General features: G+C 37.5%; 1 protein-coding gene across 4 annotated transcripts in view; it reads right to left on the minus strand.

Annotated features, from left to right (window-relative positions):
• The window catches only part of DNM3 (dynamin 3), a 556,874-nt gene that overhangs the window by 384,615 nt on the left and 145,732 nt on the right, over positions 1-26,527 (minus strand). For all 4 annotated transcript variants that reach the window (XM_024739835.1, XM_024739837.1, XM_024739836.1 and 1 more), the window contains exons 3-4: positions 19,177-19,326; positions 17,760-17,963 (exon numbers count right to left, since the gene is read on the minus strand). In XM_024739835.1, the coding sequence (XP_024595603.1) occupies positions 17,760-17,963; positions 19,177-19,326 (354 nt within the window). The remainder of the gene's footprint in view (positions 1-17,759; positions 17,964-19,176; positions 19,327-26,527) is intronic.

Below are 26,527 nucleotides of genomic sequence, written 5' to 3' on the forward strand. Positions count from 1 at the left end.
GCCACCAGAAAACTACTAGAGCTAACCAATGAATTTGGTAAAGTTGCAGGATACAAAATTAATGCACAGAAATCTCTTGCATTCCTATACACTAATGATGAAAAATCTGAAAGAGAAATTAAGGAAACACTCTCATTTACCATTTCAACAAAAAGAATAAAATGCCTAGGAATAAACCTACTTAGGGAGACAAAAGACGTGTATGCAGAAAACTATAAGGCACTGATGAAAGAAATTAAAGACGATACAAACAGATGGAGAGATATACCATGTTCTTGGATTGGAAGAATCAACATTGAAAAAATGACTATACTACCCAAAGCAATCTACAGATTCAGTGCAATCCCTATCAAATTACCAATGACATTTTTTACAGAACTAGAACAAAAAAATCTTAAAATTTGTATGGAGACACAAAAGACCTAGAATAGCCAAAGCAGTCTTGAGGGAAAAAAAAACGGAGCTGGAGGAATCAGACTCCCTGACTTCAGACTATACTATAAAGCTACAGTAATCAAGACAATATGGTACTGGCACAAAAACAGAAACACAGATCATGGAACAAGATAGAAAGCCCAAAGATAAACCCACGCACCTATGGTCAACTAATCTATAACAAAGGAGGCAAAGATATACAGTGGAGAAAAGACAGTCTCTTCAATAAGTGGTGCTGGGAAGACTGGACAGCTACATGGAAAAGAATGAAATTAGAACACTCCCTAACACCACACCCAAAAATAAACTCCAAATGGATTCGAGACCTAAATATAAGACCAGACACTATAAAACTCTTAAAGGAAAACATAGGAAGAACACTCTTCGACATAAATCACAGCAAGATCTTTTTGATCCACCTCCTAGAGTAACAGAAATAAAAATAAACAAATGGGACCTAATGAAACTTCAAAGCTTTTGCACAGCAAAGAAAACCATAAACAAGACCAAGAGACAACCCTCAGAATGGGAGAAAATATTTGCAAACGAAGCAACTGACAAAGGATTAATCTCCAAAATATACAAGCAGCTCATGCAGCTCAATATTTAAAAAGTAAACAACCCAGTCCAAAAATGGGCACAAGACCTAAATAGACATTTCTCCAAAGAAGACACACAGATGGCCAAGAAGCACATGAAAAGCTGCTCAACATCACTAGTTATTAGAGAAATGCAAATCAAAACTACAATGAGGTCACACCAGTTACAATGGGCATCATCAGAAAATCTACAAACAACAAATGCTGGAGAGGGTGTGGAGAAAAGGAAACCCTCTTGCACTGTTGGTGGGAATGTAAATGGATACAGCCACTATGGAGAACAGTATGGAGGTTCCTTAAAAATCTAAAAATAGGATTACCATATGGCCCAGCAATCCCACTACTGGGCATATACCCAGAGAAAACCATAATTCAAAAAGACACATGCACCCCACTGTTCATTGCAGCACTATTTACAATAGCCAGGTCATGGAAGCAACCTAAATGCCCATCGACAGACGAATGGATAAAGAAGATGTGGTACATATATACAATAGAATATTATTCAGCCATAAAAAGGAACAAAATTGGGTAATTTGTTGAGACGTGGGTGGATCTAGAGACTGTCATACAGAGTGAAGTAAGTCAGAAAGAGAAAAGCAAATATCGTATATTAACGCATATATGTGGAAACTAGAAATATGGTACCAATGAACCGGTTTGCAGGGCAGAAATTGAGACACAGATGTAGAGAACAAACGTATGGACACCAAGCAGGGAAAATCGCGGTGGGGTGGGGATGGTGTTGTGCTGAATTGGGCGATTGGGATTGACATGTATACACTGATGTGCATAAAACTGATGACTAATAAGAACCTGCTGTATAAAAATATAAAATAAAATTCAAAAATTTTTTAAAAAAAGGAAAATGATCCAGCTACATTTTTTAGATTTATATTAGTTGTGACTTTATAATGTAATAGAATATTGAGATATTTTACAATTAGCTTGCTTTTGAATGTTACTTATGTATGTAAGTGCTTCGTGTATTTTATTTTGTCCTACTTTTACTATTTTTGTATTGCATCTTTTCCTACTGGGTCAAAAGTTAATTGGTGCCTCAGTTAACACCATTTGGGTTAAGCTTTTCTGAATAGTAATAAAAATTTTAAGAGAACCTAAAACCTGAAACTACAAAAATTCCAGAAGAAAACATAGGACAAAAATCTTTGCACACTTGGATTAGGCAAAGATTTCTTAGAGAGGATAAAAAAATGTGGATCATATTTTAAAAATTAAAATTATACACCCTCAAAATTAAAACTTGTTTTTAAAATATATAGAAAGGATATAGACTGAGAGAATATATTTGCATTACATAATAAAATCTGCTTCAGCATATTTCTTAAGCTTCAGAACTTAATACTAAGAAGATAGTTCAAAATAGGCAGACACTTCACAAAAGAAAATTTACAAATGGCCTATTAGGACATGAAATGATGCTAAGCACCATGAGTCGTAAGGGAAATGCAAATCAATACCACTACACAGACATTACAATGACTACAATTAAAATAGAACTAATAATACCAAGTGTTGGTGAGCACGTGGAGCAACTGAAGCACTCACATATTGCTGCTGGGAATAAAATTTGTAGTGGTTTCTTAAAAATATTAAACATACACTTACCCAGCAATTCCACTTTTTTTTTATTGAAGTATAATTGATTTACAATGTTGTGTTAATTTCTGCTGTACAGCAAAGTGATTCAGTTATATATATGTATACATTTCTTTTTAATATTCTTTTCCATTATGGTTATCAAAGGACATTGAATACAGTTCCCTGTGCTATGCAGTAGGACCCTGTTGTTTATCCATTCTATATATAATAGCTTAGATCTGCTAACCCCAACCTCCCACTCCACCCCTCCCTCAACACCATCCCCCTTGGCAACAAGTCTGTTATGTCCGTGAGTCTGTTTCTGTTTCGTAGATAGGTTCATTTGTGTCATATTTTAGATTCCACATATAAGTGATATCATATGGTATTTGTCTTTCTCTTTCTGACTTCCTTCACTTAGTATGATAATCTCTAGGCCCATCCATGTTGCTGTAAATGGCATTATTTCATTCTTTTTATGGCTGAGTAATATTCCATTGCATATATATACCACGTCTTCTTTATGCATTCAGCTGTCGATGGACATGTAGGTTGTTTCCATGTCTTGGCTATTGTGAATAGTCCAGCAATTCCACTCTTATTTTCCCAAGTGAAATGAAAAGATATAAAACTTGTACATCTGTTTATCTGTTATCACCCAAAACTGGAGAAAACTAAAGTTCCATCAACAGGTAAATGAATCAACAAAATGTGGCATAGCCACACAGTGAAATACTATTCACCAATTTAAAAGAATGAACTAAAACATGCAGCAGCATGGATGAATCTCAAAAACATTATGCTGAGCAGAAGTACCCAGGCGCCAAGAGTACTTACTGGATGATTCCATTTTACACAGAACTCTAAAGGCAAATCTAACAGATGGCAACAAAAAGCAGATCAGTGGTTTCCTGGCACCAGGACTAGGGGACCAGGGTGGGACTGACTAGAAAGGAACACAAGGGAACTTTTATAGGTGATGGAAATGTTCTTTATCTTGGTTGTAATGGTAGTTGCATGAGTGTATATGTTCATCAAAACTCATCAGACTTTACACTTAAAATACATACCTCCCTACCCAAGCCAATAGTCTCAGGTAGCCTGAAGATAACCATAATAAGTTGAAAGAGAGAGAAGACAGGTGGGGAAAGAGTATTGGTGGCAAGGAAACAAAAGAACAGATTTAAGATCTTTTAAGATTTATGCCTAGGAAAAAGCTTTTGGTGTAGTTGTTTGTACCTGGAATTAACTAGAAACAGATAGTTAAGGCTTAATGAGTTGTTTTTTTTTTTTTTTTTTTTTTTTTTTTGTGTGGCACGCGGGCCTCTCACTGTTGTGGCCTCTCCCGTTGCGGAGCACAGGCTCCGGACGCGCAGGCCTAGCGGCCATGGCTCACAGGCCCAGCCGCTCCACGGCATGTGGGATCTTCCCGGACCGGGGCACGAACCCGTGTCCCCTGCATCGGCAGGCGGACTCTCAACCACTGCGCCACCGGGGAAGCCCCTTAATGAGTTTTTTAAGAAATTGTATTCCCAAAGAAACAAAAAGCCTGCCCTGAAAAAGCCTTTCATAGTTTGAGTCTTAAAACCTTTATGACCCCAAGATTTTACAAGTAGACAACAGGCTGTGAAAGCTATGCATCTCCAGAGAAGGTTATAATCCCTCCTTTCCACTTCAGATATGTCTTAGAGGATAATGGACAAGGAAGAAACTCCCAGAAGGTGGAGCCCTGGACAGCAGACAAGGAAGTTCCTCCCCGAAAGTACACTTAGGATTTAATCAATAAACTTCTTTCACTTCCAGGCTAGGAAGTCTTCACAATGCCTGCCCAGTAGGACTCCATCATTGCTGTAGACCTGGGACTGTTATATATTTCCCACTCTTACCTTTCTCATACAGGGGTTTTAACTGCAGACAGTAACTAATAATGCTCCACTCATAGCCCTCAGCAAACTATTTGAAATCCTGAACAGATAGCTCAGACTGCTGACTACAAAATGGTCTGGTTCAGAACACCATCCAGGGACTCTGTTGGCAATAGCGTGGAAACACTTTTAATTGAAGTTGCAGTTGGTTAACTTGGAACTAGCTGATAGCACCAGATCTCTTTTAATGTCATCCTTCACTCCCAAATCAAATCCAAGCTTCTCAGGTCATCTGTCCTTCATCTGAACAGGAATTTCTCCTACAGCAAAAGTTTCTATTAAGTCCATCAGCTCCACTGGGACCTACTAAATAGGGAACATGATTTTCATTATATAGATCACTATAGGCACCATCACCAGAAACTGTGTTTCACACACACACACACCATGCACACAACTGTATAGGTAATCCAACTGGCTCTGGCTTTGTGCATCACCATGGGTTATAAAGGTGACAACACATGAATGTGTAAGGAGCATTAGACAAGTGATAATATTGGCAACCCTAAGAAGAGACAAGCAAGAAGGAAGTAGAAAGCAAGGGTTAACTTTGCTGAGTAAGACTTCGGTTTAACAGATATAAACTTCCTGAAAATACAGCAACTATTGGCTTTTAGCACAGAAATTCCTGCAGGAAAAATAACTTTGTTAAGTCTGAAACTCAACAGCCACAAACCTACTTTCTAACCAACGAAGTATGTTAATTTTATGTAGTACTTTTACAGGGCTTATTAAGTGCCAGGCACTTTTCTAAATACTATGTGGATATTAACTCATTTAATTTCATAACAATCTTATAAGGAAGGTAGTATTATTATCCCCATTTTACAGATGAGGAAACTGAGGTATATAAAGATTAAGAAATTTGCCCAAGGGGGGACCTTGAAGATGGCGGAAGAGTAAGACGCGGAGATCGCCTTCCTCCCCACGGATACACCAGAAATACATCCACACGTGGAACAACTCCTACAGAACTCCTACTGAAGGCTGGCAGAAGACCTCAGACCTCCCAAAAGGCAAGAAACTCCCCACGTAACTGGGTAGGGCAAAAGAAAAAACAGAGACAAAAGAATAAGGACGGCACCTGCACCAGTGGGAGGGAGCTGTGAAGGAGGAAAAGTTTCCACACACTAGGAAGCCCCTCCGCGGGCGGAGACTGCGGGAGGCAGAGGGGGGAGTTTCGGGACCGCGGAGTAATGCACAGCGACGGGTGCGGAGGGCAAAGCGGGGAGATTCCTGCACAGACGATCGGTAGATCACACAGCTAGTAAGTGGTAGAGCCAGGATTCAAGCCCAGGAAGTTTGGCTCCAGAGTTTGTGCTATTAACCACTAGGCTGTACTGTTTTAAAATGTAATTTTTATACGTCTTATGTTTTTATTAGTGTACTTTCTTTATTAAGGCAACATTTCTTAAGAATGTTTCCTGGTTATTTCAGCAGAACAGCTTGTACTTTCATTTCGACATGCTTCCCACTTCCTCCCTTTGCTGCCTTTCTGCCAATCCTTTGCACTATGCCACCTGGAACTGTCTTTATTGTCACCATATTACTCCAACACACTCATGCTCTGGTCTAAACAATAGCTCTCACCTCCTTGCCTTCATCTAGTTCTTTCCTTCATGCCCCTCTGGTGGAAGAAAAGAGAATGAAGGTTAATGTTCTTACTCCTCAGTTCTGTTCTAAACCAAAATCTTCCACTTTCATATAAAATATTGCTTTGGAGCCTTACACCATCTGGTTATAGCACCCTCTGTTCCTCCTTGTTGCTGTCATCTATCAAATGCCCAAACACCCATCTTCAACACTCAGACACAAACACACACACACACACAGACACACCCTCTTTATTGCAGGTTTCAGCATCAGGGTCTTCTTCACCACCCTTAGTTCCACCATTATCCAGGCAGCATCAATGTATGTGAGGACGATGTATTCATTTCTCTTCATGTATTTAGTTTCTTGAAAATTCAATGATTTTCACCTGCATGTCATTTTAGCAATTTCCTCCCATGACCACATCCTGGACATTTATTATCTGGACTTGTTTCAACTGTAAATTATAAACTCTAATATTCTAGTCTCTAACCACAAACTCCTATTCTTACAATTTCTTTACTCACCTACTATGAATAATGCATTGATATTCTTCAGTCTTATCTGGAACCTCATCCCTGAACCATCCCATTTTCCCCAAAACTTATGGGTCCTTTTTGGCTTCCCTTTCTTCCCTTCCTCCAAGGATTTCACAGTTCATCTTTCTAACTATTATTTTTCCAATATCTTCAACTCTTTTGCCTTCCATCCAATGGATCCCACAGAATTCTGACCCAAAAGCAATCCAAGTATTTGCCTCTCAAAATCCTTTGCTGCTGAGTGGTATTGGGAATCATAAAATCCTGAAGTCTTGGTGCAGATGGCTCTGGCCTCAGTGGAGTCCTTCAGTGTTACCCACTTTCTCCTTCTCTCTTTCCCCACAGTGGCTGTCCAAAATACCTTTCTCCTCAAACATCTTACACAACTCCCTTTTCTCCTATCCTCCTTACTGTCCCACCACCACCACCCTGACTCCCAGTTCCTTCTCAGCCTATAGCCTTGCTTCTTACTTAAGAGAAAAATACCTATGTCAATAGGCAATAAATTCTTCAAATGCTTATCCAGATATCTACAGATGAACCTCTATCTGCATGTACTAAATTTCTTACTTCACTCTTGTCTCAGTGGAAGAAATAATTCTCCTTCTATTCAAGGATTATAACAAGCACTCAAGAAATGTTAGACGAAGAACAGAGAGAAGAAAAAGGAAAGGAAGATAGAGCTGGAGGGAAGGAGAGAGAGATTCTGAAAGCCATGGAAAATGAGGGTCTTATAGAAATTTAGAAGAGTTTTGTTTTGTTTTAATGATATTTTTATTTATACTGTCAATGAAATAAATATATAGATCTGGTTTGGACAGATATTCTGGAGATGGATTATAGAATATGTTTCTATCTACGTTAATGGGAATGTTAGAAGCTTATGGTCATATCAGAATTCAGGAGTAAGATTTAATTGCATAGGTAACTATTACTTGTATTTTAAATATCTTTGAATTTTGAAACAAGAAACACATGAGAATACAATTATTCTATAATGCTAAAGTCACTTTAATTAAACACTTCCACTTTGAATAGCAATGCAACACATACATATATCAATATAAACAGAAGTCTTAAGAAAGATTCAGATCAGTAATATGCAATTTAGGGAACAAGAGAATATGTCTTATTTCTTTCTTATATATATTTTTAGTCTTTCTAATAAATAGTGTTTCTTTTTCACATTTAAATTTCTACATTCAAACGCCACAAAAGGAAATTTTAGACTTGTTCAAGCAACGTCTTTACAGTGACCCCCAGTGGCAAAAGGAATGAACGTGTCAGTTTTAGTAATCCACATCTTAGTGGCCTTTCGTACTGATACAATCTTGATGACAATAACAAGTTCCATTTTAATAGAACATTCACTGTTACCAACGTCTTCATGTTTTTCTCTTTTATTCCTGTTTTTTAAAAGAATTAAATTTATTTATATCCTTATTCAAATTCTAAATCTATTCTCTTTCACGGTGAATTTCATAATCAAGGTTATTTTATTTTTCCCAACAAAAATAGCATATCAAGAAGTACACACTTTTGTAAAAAATCTTTTTAAAGCCTATTAAGATGAAATTTTTTTGTTGTCATGTTTCCCATTCTAAGATTCAACATACTTTTTATGACATACAAAAATCTAGATATGATTTATATATGACATATAAATCTAGATATAATCTTAAATATAATTCTAAGACAACACACTTTTTAAAGCTCAAATGGAAGTTCTTCTCTACACTTGGGCAAGCCTATTTATCAATCTTCAGACGACTACTCTCTTTGCAAAGAGGCTGATTTCTAACATAAGATTTAACAAACTTATTCGAATTCTATACACATGAAACTCTTGAAATTCAAGTACAAATGTAAAATAGCAATATGAATTTGAAATATGCATCTGTAATTCTCAGGCTTCAGGGTATAATATTATGATGATATATTCCATACACCTCCTATCAAAGTTCTGATCACACAGGATTGTAAGGTCATGTATATCTGTGGTCCCTGCTTTCTTTAGAGCAGATATCTAGTGTATTCCTTGTTCAAGCTTAGTACATAGTAGATGTTTAATTTAAAAGAATGATTGATTAAACAGAAAGAATGTAAAACAACTTTTTCAAAGACCGGAAATATTTTGGTTTTAGCCTTTGTTCCTAGCATTTCCTCCATTTGAAAAAAAAAAACCAAACTAGTTGATTTTAAGAGCCGCACTCATGCTAAATATAAGCTCAAAAATATATCCCTTAAGAAGTCAAAACATGCCTTGTATGAGTTAACACACTAGGTTATTTCTTCTTAAAGAATCAGATAGCTTCACAAATATTAATTGATTCAATTAATATCCGGTAGGGTTTGCACTCTTGATTTAATTACTTAGTATCTACAGTCGACCCTCCGTATCTGCTGATGCAAAACCTGCAGGTGAGGAGGGTGAACTGTAGTCATTGCATTATGCCATTTTATATAAGGAACTTGAACATCCATGGACTTTGGTATCTGCAGGGCCTCCTGGAATCAATCCCCCAGGGGCACTGAGGAACAACTGTATTAATTGTTTTTAATATGGTCAACTATTTAAGCTAAGAATTTCAAGGTAAAATGAGAATCCATTTAGGAAAAAAGAATAGCTGCAGAGAAACAGACACTGACTGGAAAATAGGTTTTCTCCATGGATTGCTCTTACATTTGCATTTTATAAACATATTCATCATATTCTGAATGCTGACTTAACGCCTGTATGCTTGAAGCTTCTGTTTAACTTAAGAGCACCTCCAGCACCTCCATGACCAGATAGAAAAGTAAGGTGCTTTGGCAACTGCTAAGTGCTGCCAAAGGTCAATGAGTATCAGCTTACATCACCTATGAACTAACTTTTTCCAGATTGAATACGGAGACTTGTGGAAAGGCAAAACCTTGAGGAGGTAGGTTGGACACACCTCCACAAAACAAATAAGGAAGTCTGCCTCCAGCCTCCTGGTAAATTCTCACCAATTCACAAATTTCATCTCAAGAGAAAATGGTGCCCTCTTTCCCAACCAGAGGTCTAACTCTCCTCTTGGAGTGTTTTTTATACTTCCGGAAGACCTCTGGTCATGCTAGATTTAGATATGAAATTTGTTTGCTGTGAAATAAATCACCATGAAAGGAATTTCCAGACACATTTGCCTCCCTAGTGAGGCCTTTAAACACCCCTCTATTGTAGACAACAAGCTTGATGGGTAATGCTAAAAAACTGCTGTGCCTAGAAGATAAAAGGCACAATGAGAGTCTTCATGGGTAATGAACTCATGCTCAAGTAATAAATCAGTACCACTGCTGCGACTGACTCTTCTGCTTTTATACAGAAAATGTGGGTGCCTCTTTAGGATGAACTGCTCAGCGAGGGTATAACAGTATCTATAAAACACAAAGATACTAGTGTCACTTCTAGTCATGTTGAACAGCAGTGTAAACATGGCGTCTGTATTATATGACCATTAGAACCTATCAAGATAGGTGGATATTACACCAACATAAATAAACTCAATATGTTGAAAGCTATCTCTCCACCAATCAATCTAACCAGCTAACCTCATCTGTATCCATATCCTCTGCCTTTTGTACTCTTAAAATGGAGAACAATCTAATTCTCTTCTATCTATGGCAAGGACTCCCACAGGTGCCCCATGTAACATTCCCACTCCCCTTAATCAAGGATTTTTCTCATATTATTTATCCTGTCTTTATCCTGCTTCTCCTATATTTATACCATCTCTATTCTTCTTTAACAATTTTCTCTCTCTTCTGGTCCATTCTCATCAACACACAAACATGGTATGAATATTGCCCATCCTTCAAAAACGTTCTCCGATCTTACACAACTAGTGTCCCATTTTTCTGCTTCCCTCTACTGTGAATCCTGAGAAAGCTGTCTGTATTCTGTCTCCATTTCCTCACATCCAAGTCTCCTTTGAACCTTCTCCTAGGAGACTTTCCTACCAAACCCTTCTTATCAAGGTCAGCAATGACTTTCATGTACCAAATCCAAAGGTCAATTCTCTACCCTCATCTCCATTACATGAAAATATAAAAGTCTGGTTTAGATACAAAAGTTGAAAGTAATGATGACTTAGAGTTCAAGGCTGCTTTCCTTCTGTTTACAACTGAATCTTCCAGGAAGCAGTGGAAAGAATTCATGGGCTAAGAATACAAGCAACTGAATGGATGCAGCTTCCCAGCACTTCCCGGGTTCCTCACAGAGAATTACTATAAGTCTGAAGCTGAATACAAGCTGTGAGGACTGGGGAAATTGCCAAGTCAGAGGGGCAAAGAAATATAGATTCACTGCCTTTTATGCCATTAGGTTGGGTGCACCACTTCACTACAATGTAAGGGAAATCCCACTTTCCCATAGTTACCAGCTCCTGTGTTTCATTTCTTACTGTTATTGGGCTTCCTTACAATGCCTGAGCAGTAGAATCGGCCTTGACCTACCAAATCACCCTCTTGATCTCTCAGCAGCATTTGACACAGCCCACGACAACGCCCTTCTTGAAATCCTCTTTTCCCATGGTTTCAGGAATACCATACCCACTTGGGTTTCTACCACTTCTCAGTCACCTTTGCTTTTTCTCCTCCCCTTCACCACTACTAAAATACTGGAGAGCCCCAGTGCTACTTCCTTGGCCTTCCTTCTCTTCTCTATCTACATTCATCTATGTGCTCTCAACTCAACTAGTCTCAAGGAGTTAGATATTATCTGAATTAGTTCCCTAAGGATGTCACAACAGATTACCACAAACTGGTGGTTTGCTCCAATCTCTGCCTCCATCTTGGCATGGCCTTCTTTGTGTCCCTCTCAAATCCCCCTCTCTTCTCCTACAAAGACACTAGTCATTGGATTTAGGAAGCGCCATAAATCCAGGAATATCTCATCTCAAGATTCTTAACCTAATTACATCTGCAAAGACCCTATTTCCAAATAAGGACACATTCACAGGTTATCAGGGGTTAGAACTTAGATATATCTTTTGGGGGGGATATAATCCAACTCAGTACACCACCTCTAGGCTGATATCTCCCAGATTCATAACTCCAGCTTGAAACTCTCCCTTGAATTCCAGTCTCTAACACCACTACTTAGGTGACTAATAAACATCTCAAATTTCATATGTCCAAAAGGGAACACTTGATTCCCCCAACCATGTTTCTCTCCTAATACTCCCAATCCTAGTAAATGGCACCACCATTAAAACCCTTGGAGTCAACTTTGACTCCTTTCTTTTACTCACAGCAAGCCATCAGTAAACTATCAGCTTTACTTTCAAAATATATCTTGAGTCTGACAGCTTCTTCCCTCTGTACCATTACTCTCTTATTCTATGCCACATCATCCCTCTCCCCACTGGACCTCTTTGAAGGAGTAATCCAACTGATCTCCTTGTTTATGCCCTCTTTTAGTCATTTCTTCTCACAACAGCCAGACTGACCTATGAAAACATAAATCAGATCTTGTCTCTCTACACTCAAAACGCTCCAGCGGCTGCTCATCACACTTTGAACAAAATTCAAAGTCTCTGTCACGTCCTAGAAGACCCCACTTGATCTGGGCCCGCCTACCTCTCTGATGGCAGAAAGTACTTCTCTTCCTCTCACTGAGCTCCATCCTCGATGACCTCCTTGCTGTTCCTTAACAGTCCTAAGCCAGTTCTCCCAGTCCTTTGTGCTTGCTGTCCCCTTTACCTGGAATGCTGCACCTCCAGATATTCACAGGGCTTGTTCCCTCACTTAACAGTTCTCTGCTCATATGCTGCTTCCATGGACCATCACTCTCTCTTCCCTTACACTATTTTATTTTGCTTCATAGCACTTATCACTACTGGACATTAAAATAATCATTTATCAGACATCTTGGCTGTTTCCCCCACTAGAATGTGAATTGCGTAAGGCCAAGATTTGCATTGTTCCACTGTATTCATGCTGCTCAAAGTGGTGTCCAGCATATAGTAGTTGCTCATTAGCTACTTGTTGAATAAATGAACAAGTAACTATAATCATCTTTTAATATTAGTTAAAGCAATGTAGCCATATTGAAAACTGATATGAAAAGTAAAAATCACATTAAACCAGTTGAAGGTAATATTCACTGAGTGCTTTTGGGAAATAATGAAGAAGCATTCGGGTGAGAATGTAAACATGAACTCTTCCAAACCAATTCTTTAGCCAGCATTTATAATATTTCCTTGAAAAGTTCAATCCTTAAGTTTGTCAATGAGTCTGTTTCTTATACAAATTGATACAGAGATATTCTAGTAAATCTCTGCCTTAAAGAGAAGAATTATGAGGCAAAACCTAATTCAACATAACTTTGACAATGCTTCACCATGTTTAGTACCATAAAACTACTTTATCAAGCAGGTATTACTCAAATTTTATAAAAATCTAACATGTTCATGATTATCACTAAACGAAGTGTTTAAAACACAGTTGGTGTGAGAAAGATAGACGATACAGCGGTAGACTACACCTACTGGTCTCATAGATAGGTAGGCTCATATCATGCTTCTGCTACTCACCAGCTGTCTAACCATGAGCAAGTTCCATAGCTTCTCTAAGCTCAGTTCCTCTTATAAAACTGGGCAATGCCACCTACCTGACAGGATACTTGTGGCTATAACATACGACACACAGTGTTATTACACAACCCATTTCACTTGAATTAATATATGTTGTGAGACAAATCACATCCCCTAAAATATGAAAATGTTCATTTCATAAAGCAGATCCTCTGTAAACCTTTTTCTGGGGACTTTTATGACCTCACACATAAGACAAGATGCCATGCAAACAGCTTATTTTTTTTTAAGTAGTGGAAAGTCACAAAAATAATCAGAAATATGTAGTGTGTATCTACCTAGCCTAGGATCCTACTAGGTGGTCCAGCATATAGAATTAACGCTAAGGACCACAAGCACTTTGCCTGGCTCAATAGATGCCTGATAAATGTCTGCTGAATAACAAATTAATGGATTAACTAACAAAGGCAGTGATTGAATTCTTAATGCACCTGATTAGAACTTCTAAATAGCTGGAGGAAATGTTCCTTAGAGAAATCAATGCAGTCTCCATGGTAAGAATCCTAGTCTGGCTAGGTAAGAATCCTACTCTGTATCTGTGAGTAGCAGCTGGCACATTTTACCTTGAAATTCTTAGCTTAAATAGTTGACCATATTAAAAACAATTAATACAGTTGTTCCTCAGTGCCCCTGGGGGATTGATTCCAGGAGGCCCTGCAGATACCAAAGTCCATGGATGTTCAAGTTCCTTATATAAAATGGCATAATGCAATGACTACAGTTCACCCTCCTCACCTGCAGGTTTTGCATCAGCAGATACGGAGGGTCGACTGTAGATACTAAGTAATTAAATCAAGAGTGCAAACCCTACCGGATATTAATTGAATCAATTAATATTTGTGAAGCTATCTGATTCTTTAAGAAGAAATAACCTAGTGTGTTAACTCATACAAGGCATGTTTTGACTTCTTAAGGGATATATTTTTGAGCTTATATTTAGCATGAGTGCGGCTCTTAAAATCAACTAGTTTGGTTTTTTTTTTTCAAATGGAGGAAATGCTAGGAACAAAGGCTAAAACCAAAATATTTCCGGTCTTTGAAAAAGTTGTTTTACATTCTTTCTGTTTAATCAATCATTCTTTTAAATTAAACATCTACTATGTACTAAGCTTGAACAAGGAATACACTAGATATCTGCTCTAAAGAAAGCAGGGACCACAGATATACATGACCTTACAATCCTGTGTGATCAGAACTTTGATAGGAGGTGTATGGAATATATCATCATAATATTATACCCTGAAGCCTGAGAATTACAGATGCATATTTCAAATTCATATTGCTATTTTACATTTGTACTTGAATTTCAAGAGTTTCATGTGTATAGAATTCGAATAAGTTTGTTAAATCTTATGTTAGAAATCAGCCTCTTTGCAAAGAGAGTAGTCGTCTGAAGATTGATAAATAGGCTTGCCCAAGTGTAGAGAAGAACTTCCATTTGAGCTTTAAAAAGTGTGTTGTCTTAGAATTATATTTAAGATTATATCTAGATTTATATGTCATATATAAATCATATCTAGATTTTTGTATGTCATAAAAAGTATGTTGAATCTTAGAATGGGAAACATGACAACAAAAAAATTTCATCTTAATAGGCTTTAAAAAGATTTTTTACAAAAGTGTGTACTTCTTGATATGCAGCTTCCTTTGGAGCTTCAGTGATGTCCAGGACCAGCCAAAGCCTCAGGATAGCAGCACACAAAAGTGGGTCTCTGGTGGAGACCTAATCACCATTCCAAACCTGAGGGTTCTCAAGTACGACAGTGTTCAGAAGTTTCAGAATTGAAACTAGGATTCTAAAACAAATAAGAAACCCTGAGGTTAGCAAGGAACTTCTAGTAACTAACACAAGAATTGTACTTATGAGCCTTCAGGCAATGAATTTGTCCTCCTTAGCGATCACTATGCAAGAGTAGACAAAGAAGTAGCATACACTGGCATTGAATATTTTCTCTATTTCTGTAAAATTATCAATTATTTGCAAAGTTCCCTGTGAATTATCTGCAAACATTCAAAAATCTGTTCTTAGGACTACCATTTACAGAATATAAAAAATTGGGGTAACGAGGGCCTATCTTTGACAAAACAGGAGTTAAAATGAGCCACAAGAAATGAGGCTCATTAGGGGTAAATTCATGAACATTCACACGGCAATTTCTAAGTGGCAGCTAATAAAAATAAGCTTGTAAAATAAGCCAGGTCTATAGCAGAAAAAGAAGTCTCATTTAACTTTCTGGATACAGATTTGTGGCAGACAGACTGGGGATCTCATTTGTACTCCTCCATGAAGTTTCATCTGAAGTAAGTGTGGACTTCTCAGGGATGTGATTGTGCTGCACTCACTAGAATCCATTGATGGAAGTGTTATCTCTCTCTGTTCCAATCAGATAACCTGGTTTTGTCTCCTTCAGAACAAGAAGGCTTCTGAGACAGGGGTGTTTTAGTATCATTTTTATAACTAGACTCCAGCCCTAATCCATAATCTGGCTCTCCCAAGTCACTGATGCTGAAGGAGTCCTGGTGATGGTCCCCATGCAGCCATTTGGAACTTCCACCTACTTTGTTTCAAACCCCAACCTCAGGTATGTTGGAAGAAGCCAAGAAGAAGAAAACCAGTCACTACTGCAGAACTCTGAAAAGGTTCAAGAACTGAAGGCACCAAGGTTAGTGAAGAGGAGCTGAAAATAGAAGAACTGGCTGAAAATTTATATGGTTTACTGTTAGGCTGCCAGACTCTTTTTCCCATCTTGCACACCCACACAGTTACTCCTCCTTGACCTCAGCAGAATATTGAAGATTTACTTTCAGAAGAGGATGAACCAGGGCTTCCCTGGTGGCACAGTGGTTGAGAGTCCGCCTGCCGATGCAGGGGACACGGGCTCGTGCCCCGGTCTGGGAAGATCCCACGTGCCGCGGAGCGGCTGGGCCCGTGAGCCATGGCCGCTGAGCCTGCGCGTCCGGAGCCTGTGCTCCGCAACGAGAGAGGCCACAACAGTGAGAGGCCCGCGTACCGAAAAAGAAAAAGAGAAGAGGATGAACCAGAGGGATTTTGGACTTAAGAAGACCTTCAGGAATGCCATTATGAAAGCACAGGGATTAATGAAAAGTCTACATGCTGAATAGTAAGAATCACCCCACCTTCCCCCACCAACTCAATTCTTCCTTGTAGCTCTGAGACCACTGGACATCAGGCTTATACCAAGTCAGCTCAAGAGAAAATACTTGAATCTAATAGCAGCTAAGGAAGTCTCCCCACAAAATGGCCAGGCCCCAGCCCAATCGCCCTATGGAAAAGCCCATTAGTCAATGAATCCCTTTCAAGCACAGGCAGACCTTCCATCAGCTTTTTAGTGCTCTACTCTTAAATCTACGAGAGCAGCAAAAGATCACCAGTCATTTGAAAAAGGTCTCTAACATCAAAGATAATGACCAAAACAAACAACCAGAAAAAAATGAACTCAGAGATATTCTAGATTACAAAAAGAAAAGCTCTCATTAAAATCTTTACAGAAGATACTGCACTTGAGAAGCCAAGAGCACAATGCTATTTTAAAAAATAACATTCACAAAATAAGAAAATGCTGTTGGAATTTTTAAATGATATCAAAAATGAAAAATTAGAGGAGCTAAAAGTTGAGTAAAGATTGCAAAACGTAGAACAAAGAGACAAACAGATGATAAATGAGATTTTTTTTTAGAAAAAGAGGATTAATCCAGGAGTTCTAAGATGTCAATAATAAGAATTCCAGATAAAGAGACCAGAGAAAATGGGGCAATTAATTATTTTTTAAAAAAAAGAATTCCTAGAATTGGAGAAGATGCATCTGTATCTTGAAAGGACACATCACTGAGTGCCATTCATAATTTCTTTAAACAGACACACACAAAGACCCATCATTGGGGTCCCTGAACATAAATTATTACTCAGCTCAGAGAAAGAAAAAGTCAAACATCACCATAAATAAGGGACTTTTTTGGATTCTGAAATGCCAGTAACAAACATATGAAAGCAGGGATTTAAGTCAAATATTATAAACTAAATAATATCTTACATGCATTAAAAGAGCCTCCTATTTTAATGAAAAACAAACAAAAACAGAAAAGATTTTTTATTTGGAGTATACTCAGATAACTCATAAAAACTAAGGGGAGAATCTGAATTCTGTATCAGAAATTTCTTTTATTAGCTGTTAAAATAAGTAGTTCATAAAAATTAGAAAGGTCTATTTTCCTAGATCTCAGTTAATCTTACATTTATTTATATAGGTTTAGACTATATTCCCCAGTTATTTTTCTTTCAGCATCTTAAATATGAAAGAGCTAACAATATTAATAATGGTGAATTTAATTAATAATAAAATCAACTTATGAGAATTTGTGTTACCTTGAAATATACCCAAACTCTTGACATTTTAAACTAATTCCCGTTCATCTTATGGGCCATACACTCACCTTGAGGATCAACTTCTTTAGCTAGTTTCAGTGCATCTGAGTTTGCAAGATCGGTGTTGGCTGGGGTAACAGCCAAAATCAGACAGTTCTCCCGTGTGATGAACTGCATAATCATATCTCTGATCTGGTACTCAATATCTGGTGGCTGATCTCCCACGGGCACTTTAGTAATTCCAGGCAGGTCGATAAGGGTTAGATTTAACACTGTGGAAAGGAAAAAAAAAAGTTTTACATATACCATCAATGCTGAAAGATATCAGCAATGCAGAATCATGTGTCACTTTAGTAGAAATAAAACAAGCTGAGCTTTACGTATTGTGTATCTGAAGAACTTCGACTCATGTGCATAGAATAAAAAGGACAGAATTCAAAATGGCTTTTCAAGTTTTCTCTATTTTTATAATATGATTGTGCTAAGCCAAATGATCATTTTAACATAATTTAAGAAGCACTGATTTGCATACCTAACAGTTTTCTCAGAGAGCTGTCACATTTGTAACTGGGGGCTATAATTCAAACACTGAACAATAAGTGAATATGCTGTCTGCCAGTCTTGCACACTGCCTTCAAATGGTGTAAAAATTCTCTGGGTAAGGTTTGCCCTTCCCTTTAAAAGCATCATACATTATTTACAGAGTGTTAGCCACTTAACCTATAGGAAAGCCGTTAGCCATTCATGGTGCCATGAGGTTAGTGTGCAGGCTATACAGCCAGACTCATGGAGCACCATTTTGGGAGCCCAGGAAACTACCGAGTCAGTGACTCCAGTCCCGACCTGGCTATCATTCTCTCTGCACGCTAAGTTATTGGCACCAAGTCCTCTTGGGAAGTTGTAATTGAGCTTATGTCACTCATGGTCCATTTTAAAAGCAACAGAGCTGGGTAGAAGATAGGAGATTAAAATCTGCCCCACTAAAATCTTAGTCAGAATGGAGGCTATTCTGTATCACACACCAGGAACTGGATATCTGACAAGTTTCTGCCGACAGTCTGGGGGAAAAAAAAAATCACAGTTGATTCCTCAGGAAGAGATTAAAGAGGAATATATAGGACTGAAAGAAAATTCATTAAGGATAACTCAACCATAGTACCATGCACCTCTAAGATTTTTGCAAAAACTGAAGATATTAAAAATGGAAGTTTTCATGCATACCTCTTTGGAATTCTAAAAGTTTAAGATAAACATAAAGACGTTTTAAAATGACTTAATTCTCTTTTAAAAGTTATCTCCTCCTGTCTCCCCATAAATAATTTTATGAGCTGTTTGGATCATACCATTTATTGAAGTATCTAAGCACAATCCTAGAAACTCGGTATTTTTTGAGAGAAAAAAACCATCTTCTATAAATACTGTATGTTAATTAATATAGTAAAAATTTTTGAGGACAAGAATTTGGAATTTTGTTATTTTACTTACCATGTGGGGAATAGACTCGTAAATTAATGGGTACGGAGGAAATCCCTTTATTCATTCCGGTTACTCGATCTGTTTCTGCTTCAATCTCATGGCGAACTTCATCAAAATCTGTAATTTTTCTTCCTTTGCAATGTAGAAATTCTGCATATTCTACAAAAGACAAATTAATACAACCTAAAATTCATGTACTCTTGCAATAATAAGGAAATAATGCTTCTTTAATTACAAGTCAAAGTATCCAGTATTGCCTCTTCAGCCATCACAATGAGAGAACACAGTAGTTAACAAAAAGCACAGTTAATACTTTAGAAATATTAAACAGTTCAAATACTAAGGCTGCTAAATTTGCTAATTTTCAGATAAGCAATTAAGTATTATAAGCAGTCTTTAAACCACCTAGCCTACTAAATAAAGAGAATCCTGGCCCTCCAAATGATGAAACAAATAATAGCAACCAATTGTCAAAGAAATTAGAGCTAGGGTACACAAAAAGCCTACTTACTAATCCTATTAGAATGTCCTTTTTCAATATCACCACTTTATCACGATGGAATGCTAAATTATATAAATATAGCTTCAGAAGGCAAAAAGATTTAGAAATAACACTTGCTTTACCTTTAAAAAGAAATAATATATGGAATATTTTAGCTTTAAAATATACTATTCAAAATACCACACCAATTTCTTTAATTAAAAAGATATTTTCTCAAGAAAAAAAAGATAGGATATTACAAAGAAACTGCAATTTACCTGCAATCTAAAAAAAAAAAAATCAGTATCTGTAGGCAGAAGGAAAAACTCTAAAGTAACTATATAATAACAGAATATTAGTTATTGTTAAATTTCAGTAACATCTTGAAACTGTTGTGCTATCAATTTCTATATCTGCTTCCAGAGATATCAAGTATATGATAAACAACACAACTCAGAAAAGGAAACCGATACTATTAGACCTAAAAATTTATGATAATTTTAACAAGGGAACAAGTCTTAACAAATACTTTAATTTCTCTAACAACTAGCTGAAGAACTGCTCCACCAAACGTAGACTAAGGCTAAGTATCTTGGGCCAGATAGCGGCTGAGACAATTATTGGTAGTCTTTCTATGATTCCCCACCATAAATATTTAACCTTCACCCACTATATGGCAAGGCCAACAGGGAGACAACTACAAGATGTGGCTCATGCATCAATGGTGGAAGTATACACAACAATTAAGCTTCAAAAGGCTTCAGAAGTCTGACCTGAAGAGACCACTGCATCATTTGGCATTTTCTTTCACACATTTACCCTCATTGGTGCTGTTTTTATTAGATTATAAATTCTTAGACGATAGAGCCTTTATTTTATTTACCCACTCAGTGGCTAGGCCAGTACCACGTAAGAGTTTAAAGATAAGTAGAGGATAAAACAATAAGAAAAATAAAGAGGAGTAATGGATGTCAGATCCTAAAAAATAAGCAAACAAAACTTAGTAAACATGAGCCATAAATAATTTATAATAAACAGTACTTTTCAATTCAACATGTTCTGTGGAAATTACAAATCTGAGAACTTTTGGCTATCGTAATTATTACGTTCATAGAGTTAAAAAACTTCTGGATCAGGGACTACATTTTCAAGTATGTTACTAATCAATAATTCAAGTAACACAAATGTGTACTTCTCTTGTTGCCACTAGATGGCGCCTACTTGCTTTCTCTGTAGGAAACTAATGCCCTTCCAGAAAGCTGCAAAATCAATGCAATTTTCAAATTAGATTTAAATTCATTCCTGGACCTCTGAAAACGCTTTTATCTTGGAATTTAGAGATTGGAATTGTGCAGTACCATCTCAAACCTCTGTGTCTTTTTAGGGATAGGGTTCCACAAAGAGATTTAGGGATGTATTTACTGAGCTCCTACTACTTCTCAGGCACTGTTTTAGAAGTTGGGGATATAGTAAAGTGAAAAAAATAGTCTCTAGCCTCATGAAGCTTAAATTCCAGTGAGATAAAATAGTAAACAGTGTGTGTGTGTGTGCCAGATTATAAGTGCTATGGAGAAAATTGAATACGGGGGATAATAAATACTGGGGAAGGGAGGTTGCTTTGTTATATGTGTCAGTCAAGGAAGGCTTCTCTGATATGATAAAGTAACATTTGAGCAAAGACTCAAGAAGCCATGCCTTACATAAGAGGATCCCAGTAGACTGCCTGAAGCAGGCTATGCTTGGCATATTGGAGGAAGAGCAAGGAGGCCAACGTGCCTGGAGCACAGAGCATGGGGGAGAGAGGCAGGAGATGAGGTCAGAGCTGTGGTACAGACCTGGATGGTGTAGGGCCTGTGGGCCATACTAAGGGCTTTGATTTTTACTCTAAATGAATGGTAGAGCACTTGAAGCATTTTGGGTAGAGGGGAAACATGAGGTGACCTAGGTTTTAAATAAAGAACTGTACTGTTGTGTTAAGAACAGACAGAGGTATAAGAGAAGAAGCTGGCTAACAGAATAATAAAGGTGAGATAATGAGGCTTGGACCTGGGTGAGAGTGGAGAAGTGGTTACATTCTAATGAAGTTTGAAGGAAAAACCAACAGGATTTGATGATGGATTAAAGGAGAGGTATGGGAGAAAGAAAGGAGTTAAGAATAACTTCAAGGAGGCTGACCTCAACAATGAGAAGAATTTTGAAGTAGAAAAGACTGACAGAAAGGAAGATGTTGGGGAGATGGGGTTGGGGATCAAGAGATCAATTTGGCAACCCAATAGAAAATGGGCAGAAGACCTTAATAGACATTTCTCTAAAGAAGGCATACAGATGGCTAAAAAGCACATGAAAACATGCTGAACATCACTAATTATCAGAGAAATGCAAATCAAAACTACAATGAGGTATCACCTCACACCAGTCAGAATGGCCATCATCAAAATATCTACAAACAATAAATGCTGGAGAGGGTGTGGAGAAAAGGGAACCCTCCTACACTGTTGGTGGGAATGTAAATTGGTACAGCCACTATGGAGAACAGTATGGAGGTTCCTTAAGAAACTAAAAACAGAGTTACCATATGATCTAGCAAGCCCACTCCTGGGCATATATCCAGAGAAAACCTTAATTTGAAAAGATACATGCATCCCAATGTTCATTGCAGCACTATTTACAATAGCCAAGACATGGAAGCAACCTAAATGTCCATCGACAGAGGAATGGATAAAGAAGATGTGGTACATATATACAATGGAATATTACTCAGCCATAAAAAAGAATGAAATAATGCCATTTACAGCAACATAGATGGACCTATCGATTATCATGTTAAGTGAAGTCAGACAGAGAAAGACAAATATCATGATATCACTCATATGTAGAATCTAACTTTTAAAAAGATACAAATGAACTTATTTACAAAACAGAAACAGATTTACAGATATCGAAAACAAACTGATGGTTACCAAAGGGGAAACGTGTGGGTAGGGAGGAGGGATAAATCAGAAGCTCGGGATGAACATATACACACTACTATATATAAGACAGATAACCAACAAGGCCCTACTGTATTGCACAAGGATCTCTACTCAATATTCTGTGATTACCTATATGAGAAAAGAATCTAAAAAAAGAATGAATATATGTATAACCAAATCACTTTGCTGTACACCTCAAAATAACACATTATAAATCAATTATACTCCAATAAAATTAAATTTAAAAGTTCAGTTTGGGACCTATTAAGCTTGTGATGCCTACTACCCACCACCCACATGGAGAAACAGAACTGCTGCTAATGGTTGAGAATCACGCAGCTGAAAGACACACAATTTGCATTCATCTCATCTGATAAATGTATATCTATTCTGAAATTTTTACAGAAGATGGCAGTCAAGGGCTTGAGGAAAGGTTAGCCTTTTCTAATTAGCACAAAAATGCCTTGGGGCTGGATCTGTGAGTCTTTCATCTAGGGAAAAATCCAAGCTAGATTTATATGTATTTGGAATTCATTAAAGTTAGTCAAGTAGATGAGATCACTAAGTGAGAGACAGATAAGGAAGAGGTCAGAGCACTGGGCCCCAGGTTTTCCAATGTTTAGAGGTCAGGAAATGGAGAGTAAGCCCGAGTGGTCAACAAAACCCAGAGAGAAAGGTGACCTAAAGCCAGTTAAAGAGAATGTTTCATGAAAGGAGACTTTCCACTCCATCAAATACTGCCAACATGTCAGGTAAGATGAGAACTAAGAACAAATCATAAAATTGGGCAACTTGAGGGTCATTCAGGATGTTGAAAAGCACTGTTAGAGTGGAGTAGGGTGGGTGATAGTCTGATTGGAATAGACTTTAGAGAGAATGGGAGGAGAGGAAGTGGAGACTGGTTGCAGACATTTCTTTTAAAAAGTTGTGTTGTAAAGGAGAGGAAAGAAGTGAGAGGGCAGCTGGAGAGGGTTATGAAGTCAAGGGAGGGTTTTATAAAGATGGGCAAACTAATAGCATGTTCATAGGCTGATGGTATTAATCCAGTCCTGAGGAAAAGCTGATGGTGCAGAAGTGAGAAGGGACAAGTGCTAAAGTGATATCTCAAGGAAGAGGGGATAGGAAGCACTAGAAAGGAACATGCCAGTTCATCCATAGGAACAGGAAGGAAACAGAATAATGAGTACTGACGGACGACACAAGTCGGTAGAATTGCTGGTGGTGGGAGCATGTGAAATTCATCAGGTCAGAGTGGGGATTTATCATTTTGTCGAGTCATTTTACGCCTGTAGAAAACATTTCTGTATTCTCACTGATTAAACCCTACAAAGACTATTATTTTTACCACAAAATACCACACACACACACGCACGCACACACATACACACGCACACACATAGAGTGATCCTAAATGACCTAAGAGTAACCATAGCAGGAATATCAACTTGGGTCTCAACTATGTCCATCACTGGGATTCAGACCTGCCCAGCATATCAGAAGGACTAATGGACAGGAACCACAAAATCCCTATTTCTATCGGTCTCAAAGAGCTTCCTGGGAAATAATTCATCCTACAGGATAGAAAATTCAGGGAAAACCTAATCTAAATTGTCAGAAGGGAGCTACCTGTAGTCCATTCTCTACCCGGGTCCAGAGACTCATAGGTCTATGTCCCCTTCATCTCTAACAGTACAGTGATAATTGTCAGACCACATATCCTACTTTCTTATTAGAAAATCATGGCAACCATAACTACATTTCAGAATTTATAGCTACAGGATTATATTGTCAATAAGATGAGTCCTCCTAGCAACAAGATAAGCCACTCCTGTTATGGGATCCCAGCTCTCTAGCAAGCAGACTATAAATAGGTGGACAGCAGAGGTGGCATACATGTTTTTGAACAATTGCCCATAGTTGCTATTGAGGAGGTTCATCAATCAGCTTATCATCACACAATCCCTGAATAAATCTTGATTAGCAGTGCAGAATTTAAAGGTCACAGCTTTACTTCCCTGCTGTCCAAAAATACAATTATAAATGAAAATCTTATAAAGGATTACCACAAGAACAATGAACCATTTACTATACTCACGTCTGAAGAATGTTCACATGAGTTTGGGGATGAAGGAAATTCTAACACCTGAGCCAAACCCTACAGAACACGCTGCACCAGCCAATCAATAGTTAGACTTTTTAAGAGCTTATAAGTGTGTATCTTCTAAGACTTTTATACTGTTGTAAATTAATACGTCTAAAGGTCTAACAAACCTCATCTTACGGTCCTGAGATAAATTCTTTCTCATAGAAAGGTACAGTTTCCAGTGGCACAAGCTCTCTTGGCATGTTCTCAGTGTTCCTTTCATTCTAAATGCTTGGTAGTTGGGCACATGGAATGATCTCTTTCTCAAACAATTCCAGGCTTCAGCCCAAGTTCAGTCTGAATGGAGAGTGATTAAATTTCTTAGCCACAAGCTCATATAAAGGTTGAAGGCTATGTGTATATAAGCAATGAAATCCTAATAATGCATCCATGAAATTCTTTTGTGTGTCAGTATAACCTACCTTGCTGAAATTCATAGTATGTTTTCAGTTTCACAAAATAAGACTCTAGTTTAAAGAATCTTTCCTGTTTTCCCAGTATTAAAGCAAAGGTTAAGATACATTTTTATATCAAAGAATGATTTGGGAGAGAAAAGAGGATATTAAAAAAAATCAGAGCTATCATTCTATTTTATTTTTATTTCCCTATAAAGCATTTTAGCACGGTCATTTCTGCTGATCATGAAAAACAAATTACGCTAGGTTAAACAGCTGACAAATTGTTTGGGGGCAGGATGATATGGTTTGTGCCTGGGCAGAATTCCAATCATCTGTGAAAAGCACAGCATGACCATAGAATTTAAGTATTTCCAATATGCCCCTTCCATGGGGAAAAACATTCATATGCTTCAATTAATCAAGGTTAAGTAGAAAGGAATTATTATGGAGCACAGGCATATAACCTCCTGTCAATCTTTATTCTAAGAACTAGGGTCCTCAATACTTTAGCTGGAGTTTTATTTCTAAAATGTTTTAATAGCAATGTTTTTAAGCACAGGGCTCCAATGAAAATGGAGTACATTGGACACATAAACAGGGAATGGTTTTCAATGCAACTAGCTGAATCCACTGGCTGTAAAGACCATCTAGTATGACTACATTTAAAAACATATTTCCTTAAAGGCAAAGGCTGCATTTTATTCATCTGTGTTTCCCTAATGCCTATCATATTTAGAGAAAAGAACAGCTGTAGATTTCTTCCTTCTTCTTTAAAGAAGTCCTCTTTGCATGCCATCGAGCAATTTGGAAAAATGCTTCCAGAAAGCCTTCATGTCATTCCAAATTGAAGGCAAGAGCCTGGAACGGTGGTTAACTAAGCAACAAGGCAAGTTAGATATGAATTATACAGACCCAGATATACAGCAGAAGTCAACTGTGTCCTAAGGTAAACAGGGAAAGTTTAGTAATCAAAAAAAAAAAAAAAAAAAAAAAAAAAAAAAAATTAAAAAAAAAAAAAACCCATACAATCATCTTCATAGACTCAGAAAAAGCATTTAACAAAATCCAAAACCCTTTCATGATAAAAATTGCAACTAGAAATAGAAGGGAGCTTCTCAACTTGATAAAAGCATCTATGAAAAACAAAGGTAATAGCAGCCTAATGGTGAAAGACTGAAAGCGTTCTCTCCTAAGATCAGGAACAAGACAAGGATGTCTACTTTCTGCTCTTTTATTTAACACTGTATGGGAAGTCTAGCCAGGGCAATTATGCAAAAAAAAGAAATAAAAGGAATCCTAGTTGGTAAGGAAGAAGTAACACTATTTCTTTGCAAATGACATGATCTTGTTTACAGAAAATCCTAAG

The sequence above is a fragment of the Neophocaena asiaeorientalis genome, unplaced genomic scaffold (genome assembly GCF_003031525.2).
Source record: "Neophocaena asiaeorientalis asiaeorientalis breed wild unplaced genomic scaffold, Neophocaena_asiaeorientalis_V1.1 scaffold589, whole genome shotgun sequence".
Classification (NCBI taxonomy): Eukaryota; Metazoa; Chordata; class Mammalia; order Artiodactyla; family Phocoenidae; genus Neophocaena; species Neophocaena asiaeorientalis.